Below are 8,251 nucleotides of genomic sequence, written 5' to 3'. Positions count from 1 at the left end.
AGGAGCGGGGGGATATCATCTTTAGAATATTTTCCTTTTGGCTTCAGAACCACCTCTAAGATCAAGTGGTAGTAAAATATGAAGCTAAACGCTGTGTTGTTTGTAGTGAGATTTCTTCTGGACAAGATGAGGTGCGGTAAAGAGAAGTAAATAGCAGTCAATTTTCTGTTTCCCCCGTCCCGCGGGAGTCGGGCGCGCCGGGGGCGGGGCCGCGTGATGTCACAATCCCTGCGCACGCACGCCGGGGTGTTTGTGTGTTCTCAGCGCTCGGAGGCTGAGCCGCTCGCGTCGTTTCATCAGGCTGCCTCCCACCTGAAGGCCGCGGTGCCCGAGGTCTGCATCCTGAGCCCCGGGCCCGGCCAGGCGGCTGACGACGGGTGCGGACGCTTCCCCGGCGAGCCTGGGAGCCACACAAGTCGGCAGAGGGCGGCGAAGCGCCGGAGCCGCAGTCATCCGCTAGGGCGTCCGGAGGCCCCGTCCGGGGATCTAGGAAAACCTGCGGTCCATCATGAAGTTCCAGTATAAGGAGGACCATCCCTTTGAGTATCGGAAAAAGGAAGGAGAAAAGATCCGGAAGAAATATCCAGACAGAGTCCCTGTGAGTGTCGTGGGAGGGGGAGAAGAAGGAGGAGGGGGGACGGGGCGGCGCGATAACCTTCCTGAGGTGTCCGGGGTGGGTTTTGGGGGTGTCTCCGGCAGCACCCCGCTAATCCTGGATGCCCTTCCCTGCCGAGGCCGTTCACATCGCGGGCCCTGGCCCTCGGCCTTCGCGAGGCCCCCCGCCGCGTGTTGAGCCCACGTCCGCGGTGACTCAGCAGTCTGCAGGGCCCTTGCAGGTGCAGGTGGGCACGCGGCGGGGACCCCTCTGCCATGGAGCGTGGGGCGATGCTGGCCGCAGTTGGGCAGCCTTTTCAGCACCCTGAGGGAAGAATGGTGATGGGAGCGACTCTTGGAGTTGGCCTCCCTCCGGGGATGCTGCGCCTGGGCTGATTCCCATAGCAGCGAGCTTGGGGTTGGGGGGGATAGGTTCTGGAAGCCGCCGGATTGTTTCTTTTTATTAGATTGTGTTGTTTTTAGAATCGGAGTGGGGACGGGTGATAACAAGGTCTAGTTCTCTGCGCCACAGCCTCTTGCCTCAAGGTTCTTGGCCCCAGGGGCCCTGGAGGATGAGGAGGGGAGGAGAGGGAGGTGGGCTCTTTCCCTGGGTGCAGATTGTGATTGGAGTGGGCCTGAGTACCCTAATGCAGGGAGGAGGGCTTTCTTCCTCTGGGTTGGGACCCCAGGCCCAGCTGGAAGAGGCAGGGATATTAAGTCATCTCCCGGCATCCGGGCGTTTTCCCCGTGGCCCCCTCCCCCGCCCACTCGCCTGGCTCTGATCTGACTGCGCCGCCCCACAGGCAGACTCAAGACGATTTGGGGAGTGTGGCTGAGCCAGCCACAGTGGTTGGACTTGGACTTGGGATACAGCAGTGCAGAGACTTGATGCTTTCTCTTTTAATCTTTTAGAGAGGGAGCCTGGAATGTTACGTGTGACTTGCAGGTGTGAAGGGTTGCCATCCTGTGATGGTGGCTTTTCATGACTGGCACCTGCTGTTTGAGATACTGCTCCCATCCCTGCTCGGCGTTCCCTGTCTTGTTGCCACCTTCGGCCATCCGGGCCTTAGTCTGGCCATAGAAACTCAGCACCCTTTTTCCTGCGAGGACGAAGAAACGTCAGCTCTGTGCCATCCCTCAGAGATTTTATGCTCAGTTGATTTTGGGCTTTGAAGGGGACCCAACCTTTGTGCAGTTACTTGCCCTGTGTCTGGACCGTGGGTGCTTGCTGTGGGCACTCCTTGCAGTGCTGGTGATGCCAGCCTGTTCTGGAGGAATGGTGTTTGGAAGGGGCTTTGATTGATGGCGTACCACAGAGCAGCAGTGCCCTGATGTCACTGTGTAATCCTCCCCCTGTAACCCAACAGATGAAACACGCAAGCACAGAGAGTCACTTCCTGAGGACCTGGCCTCGCTAGTCTGGGGCAGAGGTGGGATTCCCACCCGTTGTTGCATGAACAGCTTTGGGTGCCATGAAGCTTGCATGCCATTTCATTTCTGATACAGTTCTGCCAGCCAGAATTAAGTGTGCTCCCTGCACTTCATGCTGTTCAGTGGTAGAAGTATGTTGTGACTAACCTCAAGAGTTCTGGGGCAGTCCAGTACCAGAAAGGGGACTCGGTTATGTTTTAGTAGCTTTATATAAATCATGTACCTGTTCCTAGTAAAAATTCTGCTGCATTTTCTCCAGACCGAGCCCTTCCCTTCCCATGTATTTCCTCACCCCCCAGGAGGTTATGGCGACTCCTTCCTGCTCTTTTTCAGCTTGCGCTTTGGTGTGGAATGTCTTAACTTCCTGGTAACTAGCCATTTGGCTCACCTTTCAGATCTCCAGGTTCTACCAGTTGGGGTTCAATGGTGAGGAGCCCCCCAGCCACTCACCTGTGCTGAGCCCGTGACCCGCGTTTCAGTAATGACGCAGGGGGAGAACACTGCTTCCAGTCTCAGAATTGCTTCCACTCCTGAGCCCCAGAGGGAAGCTGCTGTGCCCAGGGCTGTGCTGGCACCCTGTTGATGGGGAGGACAGTGAGAATGACACCTTCCCTAGGCACCTTTCGACTTGACATTCTTGGTCCAGGCACAGTGTCTGCCTTCTCCTAGAACCTGTGCTCGGTTCCCCGGATATCTGCATAGCTGTCATCCGAAAGAACAGCTGTACTTTGGTCCTAGAAGAGGGGAGGAGCCTCGGGTTATTTGGATAGCTACAGCAAACTGAGAACCTGTACAACAGCAGGAAACCATTAAGTATTAAGTAACACCCATCTTTATTTTAGTTTCCTAAAGATTTATTTATTTTTATTGGAAAGGCAGATTTGCAGAAAGGAGAGAGACTGAAAGATATCCCGTGTGCCCAAGTGGCCGTGATGGTTAGAGCTGAGCTGATCGGAAGCCAGGAGGCAGGAGCTTCCTTGGGTTCTCCAGCCTGAGTACATGGTCTCTTGGGCCATCCCCTGCTGCTTTCCCCAGGCCCTAGGCAGAGAGCTGGTTGGGGAGTGGAGCAGCTGGGGCAGGAACTGGCATCTATATGGGATGCTGGCTCTTGGACGTGGAAGATTAGCCAGTTGAGCCATCACTCAGGCCCCACACCATCCATCTTTTTTTTTTTTTTTAAGATTTATTTATTTTCTCACAAAGTCAGATATACAGAGAGGAGGAGAGACAGAGAGGAAGATCTTCCATCCGATGATTCACTCCCCAAGTGAGCCGCAACGGCTGGTACGCGCCGATCTGAAGCCGGGAACCAGGAACCAGGAACCTCTTCCGGGTCTCCCACACGGGTGCAGTGTCCCAATGCATTGGGCCGTCCTCAACTGCTTTCCCAGGCCACAAGCAGGGAGCTGGATGGGAAGTGGAGCCGCCGGGATTAGAACCAGTGCCCATATGGGATCCCGGGGCTTTCAAGGCGAAGACTTTAGCCGCTAGGCCACGTCGCTGGGCCCCACACCATCCATCTTTCAATATGTGGTGAAAGTCAACTCCTTTGATGCTGGCATCCCATATAGGCACCAGTTCGAGTCCTCACTGCTCCACTTCTGATCCAACCGTCTGCTAATACACCTGGGAAAGCAGTGGAGGATGATCCATGTCCTTGAGTCCCTGCGTCCATGTTTGAGACCTAGAGGAAGCTCTTGCCTCCTGTTTTGGTCTGGTCCAACCCTGCCCTGGCTTGTTGTGACCTGTTGAGGAGTGGATCAGTCGATGGAAGCTTTCTTTCTCTCTGTCTCTAATTCTGCCTTTCAAGTAAATAAAAAACAGCTTGGTGGACTATTAACCACATTTCACAAATGAGGAAAACAAACTCAGAAAAGCAAAGCATCTCTTGCAGGGTCCACCATAAGTGAGGATTAAAGTTTGGATTCTTGGAGGCAACACATTTTGTGGCACATCACGGCCTTAGCCAGTGCCCTTACCCCCCCGCCCCCCCCCCCCAGAGCTCCCCCAGGTGTCCGTGTGATGTGTCCACCAGCTGTTGCTGCCCGCTCGGTGGTTTCCATCAGTTCTCACCTGCGGGAGCTGCACGTGTGCGTTCCCTCTGCCTCCCCTTGGTTTGAGCACCTTGTTCAACTGTTTTAATTTTATTGTTTTCATACATCTTTTTATTAAAAGCTTCACTCCTTTCAAAGCACCCTATGTTTTGATAATTTGCAAAATTGTTGCTGTCCAGCAGCGATGGACTTGGTGCACGGAGCCTGTGGTCACACGCGTGGACTCTGACTGATGGTCAGTAGCCGAAGTTTATTAATGGCATCAGACTTTATATGGGATAAGGGGAGAGGCATTGAGCTTATCAACAGGACCCATGGATTGTTTCCATACCCTTGTTTGGGACTCTTGTTTTGTATACCCCACCAAGTGTTCCCATTCACCTGCTATCCACTCAGCTCTTCTCATACAAATGATGTCCAGTCAGTTATACAAAAGGTAGCCATTTGGTTGTTCTCACACAATTATTATCCTATCAGTAGTGATCCTGTTCTCGGTGACCTTCAAGCGTCGCAATATCCTACAAAAATATTTTCACGCGCCATTTTGCGTGTTCCTCAAGCTTACTGTGTCAGTCCTGAGACTCGGTCAGAGGTGTGCTGGCAGGCCTCTTCCTTAATGCGGTCAGCTGCTGCGTTCCAGGTTACGTCACCGCTGAAGAGACAGATCCCAGGGGTACTTGCCCTGATGTTTCTGCTTCATTTTCGTATTTCTATACTTTCCATGTCTGCTACTTGGAATGAATATCTTCAAAACTAAACACTAAAGCTCATCATTTTACAATAAGTATTTACTCTTTTATATACATTTGTCTCTTTTTAGTATAGAAATCCATAGTATTTATACAACTTGGAGCCTTGTAGAAATATTGGTTAGTCACTGAAAATCCCATATTCCTCAGTGCGTCATTGCACTGACACTGCAGAGTGTCTCAAAGAATTGCTTTTCACTGAGCATCTTGAACGTTCTTTGCTAGTCGTTCTTGATGATTTTGACAAAGTGTGTAATGTAAGTCACGATATGTGTACCTCCTGACACGGGGGAGGGAGCATAAAGCTAACAGGTGATCAGGATGTGCTGAGAAAACCTGAACGGTCTTTGTGAGGTTCTGAATAAATCCAGGAGAGACCTTATGGGTGACTTGTCTAAGCCTAAAATCCTGGGATTTTTTAAATTTTACATTAGGGACCCCTTCTGTTCTTGTTGCGGTAACGAAACTCAAACCTCACCAAGGAAGCCTCTGTGCCTATTGACTTGGAGGGGAAGAAGTGCAAACATCTATTTAATCAGACTCAATTCTGATAGGGCGACTATAGGAAGTAGAACGGGGACTCCTAGGTCAGGTCTCGTAGCCTTCACTCGTCTCGTGCTGTCTTCCCAGGTGATCGTGGAGAAGGCGCCTAAAGCCAGGGTGCCGGATCTGGACAAGAGGAAGTACCTTGTGCCCTCTGACCTCACAGGTAATGTTCGCCTTCTCTTGTGGACCCCTGCCCCCCGGTCTAAACCAGTGGATCCGTATCACATACCTAAGGTCATGAGACTTGAGACGGTGAGCAATCAAAGGAAACGAGTGTGGGGCTCCTTGGGCTTGGCTGACTCAGGAATGAGCCAGATGCCCTCTGGTTTGGTTTAGACAGCAGCGGAGCCCGAAACACCGAAAGAAGAAAATCAGATGTCCCAATAAAGTTCAGCTTTGTTACCATGATGTCAGTTTGTTTTGAGAAAGGCCTCTTCAATCCATGTGGTGGTTTTGTCACATATAGGATTTGTAGATAGCTTGGAATTTTAAAGAAAATATTTAGTCTTCACCCTGATCTTTCATGGAGTACCCACTGTGTCCAGGAGACACTGGAAAGATTTTGAAGATGTCCTTGCTCCAGAATGAACAGATTTTAATATTAACCTAGAACATTTTCAGAGGGAAGGAAGGCACTGTACTGCACTTGTTGCCCCAGCACTGAATTGAGTGACTGGCCTGAGATTCCTGGGGTCCAGGAGACCTTTTTCCATCGCTGGTCTGTCTTGGGGTGGAGGCACAGGTGGAAGGGTGTTTCCTGTCACCTTTGGGTAGTCAAGGGGGCAATTGGTCTGGCTGTGTATGTGATTCTTGTGTGTCGTACAGGTCTTGGGATGGACCTGCTGATGGTGGGTCTGAAATTCATGGGGGAAAGGAAGAATAAACTCTTGTGGCTAGTTTGGGACCACTCAGGCTCCTTGGGGTTTCACTTCTGATGTCCAAAGCTTAGTTCTGCTCAGGTGGTATCCAGAGTTGGTACTGAATCCGAATGGGCACAGGTGCAGTCAGATCTTTCTTCCTGGCACTTACCCTTCCGCTAATCCCTTGTTTTCATTTCTTCTTGCCTTCATTTTCCTGTTTCCTTGGTCTAGTCGGGCAGTTCTACTTCTTAATCCGGAAGAGAATCCACCTGCGACCTGAGGACGCCTTATTCTTCTTTGTCAACAACACCATCCCTCCCACCAGTGCCAGCATGGGCCAGCTGTATGAGGTAATTCTCTTGGTCACTGTGGTCCCCAGAGGCTGATGATGCTCTGTGACTTTTGTTGATAACACAGAGGAAGTGGGGCAGGAGGTGTTACTTACCAGGATCCTCTTACGGTGGCAGGCAGCGTAGGCAGCGTAGATCCAATGGCACCTGCCCTGCAGGGATGCAGTCTGCAGGACTAGCTTGAATCCTTTGGAAAGCTCTTCTCAGTCTTGCCTGACTCCTGTTGTCATGTGGGATGGTCTTCATGGAATGGCAGGACACAGTTGCTGATAATAAAAATCCCAAGGCACGAATCCATCGCAGTTCGTGTTTTGCTTTTTGGTGACATAAATGAAAGCAAACGAATGCATTGAGACTCCAGTTCATGTTATTGCAATTTGCTTGAGAAAGTAAGTAATACTGTTTAGCTCTGTCTAAATCATGAACGTAACTTTGAACTTTGTAAACTGAAGTTTTCGCTTAGGACAACTATGCAGGGAGGCTTTTTTTTTTTTTTCCCCTGAGTTCAAAACTATGACTATGAGGAAAATTCACTGTTACCTAGACACAGTGAATCCTATAAAATGATGTGTAGATGAAGGTCAAGTCTTCCAGTTGATTCATTTGTCTTGAGAGCTATCAACTCGGGGAGAATGATTATTTTTAATTTGAGAGGCAGAGTGACAGAGAGGTGGGGAAAGAGAATGAGCCGTTCTTTCCAGAAGTTTCCTCCTCACATGGCTGTGTGTACCAGGCCTGGGCAGCCTGAAGCCGGGAGCCTGGAACTCCATCTGAGTCTCTTGGATCTCTTGGGTCTCCTGGATCTCTGCAGGATTGGAGGTGGAGCTGCTGGGGTTTGACATAAGAGGCTGGCTTGGAAGCATCAGTTTAGCTCGCTGTGCACCTTGCTGCCCCTCCCCCTCCCCTAAGAAGTTTTTAAGAATAAAGATCGTGCCTTGCTGGCCTTCATATCCCTGGTCCCTATGCACGTTGTCTTCTCCAGGAAGGGCTTTTGGGTGAACTCAGTCCAACCCTTTCAGGCTGATTCTTTCTCTTTTTCATAGGAGCTACTGATAATCTATGCCCACTTCCCAGGGTCACAGAAATAATACAGGTGAATGTGTTTCCTAAACTCTCTTCGCTTCTCCTAGGACAACCATGAAGAAGACTATTTTCTGTACGTGGCCTACAGCGATGAGAGCGTCTATGGGAAATGAGTGTGGGAAGCGCAGCCGATGGGAGCGCCTGGACTTGGGGGACGGGGAGGGCTGCGTGCGGGCCTCGGGGGAAGAGCAGAAGGGCTCCCACCGGGACGAGACCGAACCTGAAGACACCGGGAACCATTACACCGCATACTGTCATCCTGTTTTCACATGCTCAGTTGATTTTTTTTTTTTTTTTTTTTCTGCTGCTTCCTCAGCCCAGGGAGAAAGCAAGTCAGAACAGAGCTGTTTGAGATGGGCTTTGAGAAAGGATTGGGGATGACGTCATTGCCGAGAGAAGTTTTTTTCTGTGATTTCCTGGGAGTGTCAGGAAATCGGCCAGTTGGGGCCAGCGATGGTTGTGGTCCAAGGTGACTCTCTTCTCAGCAGATTTTTATTTTTGACCTTCATATGAGACAAGGAAAGTGGGGAAGGGAGACAGGGAGGGTCCACGACTTGGCGGCCGTAGGTGGTGCCTTGTGGGGG

General features: G+C 50.9%; 1 protein-coding gene across 1 annotated transcript; it reads left to right on the top strand.

Annotated features, from left to right (window-relative positions):
• The first annotated feature begins 272 nt into the window (after window positions 1-272).
• On the top strand, window positions 273-7,841 carry GABARAPL1 (GABA type A receptor associated protein like 1). Its single transcript, XM_004596329.2, has 4 exons — window positions 273-598; window positions 5,459-5,537; window positions 6,466-6,584; window positions 7,715-7,841. The coding sequence occupies exons 1-4, from the start codon at window positions 509-511 to the stop codon at window positions 7,778-7,780; spliced, it is 354 nt and encodes a 117-aa protein (XP_004596386.1). The 5' UTR covers window positions 273-508; the 3' UTR covers window positions 7,781-7,841.
• The last annotated feature ends 410 nt before the right edge of the window (window positions 7,842-8,251 follow it).

The sequence above is a fragment of the Ochotona princeps genome, chromosome 27 (assembly GCF_030435755.1).
Source record: "Ochotona princeps isolate mOchPri1 chromosome 27, mOchPri1.hap1, whole genome shotgun sequence".
In the NCBI taxonomy this organism is placed as follows: domain Eukaryota; kingdom Metazoa; phylum Chordata; class Mammalia; order Lagomorpha; family Ochotonidae; genus Ochotona; species Ochotona princeps.
Note: the sequence above shows the minus strand (reverse complement) of the source record. Positions and strands in the feature narration are given on the sequence as shown.

Excerpts from the sequence above, each read along its gene's own strand:
- GABARAPL1 (XM_004596329.2), top strand. The coding sequence starts at position 509 with ATGAAGTTCCAGTATAAGGAGGACCATCCCTTTGAGTATCGGAAAAAG. Across the intron at positions 599-5,458 it reads AATATCCAGACAGAGTCCCT|GTGATCGTGGAGAAGGCGCC; the intron begins GTGAGTGTCGTG and ends CTGTCTTCCCAG. Across the intron at positions 5,538-6,465 it reads TGTGCCCTCTGACCTCACAG|TCGGGCAGTTCTACTTCTTA; the intron begins GTAATGTTCGCC and ends TCCTTGGTCTAG.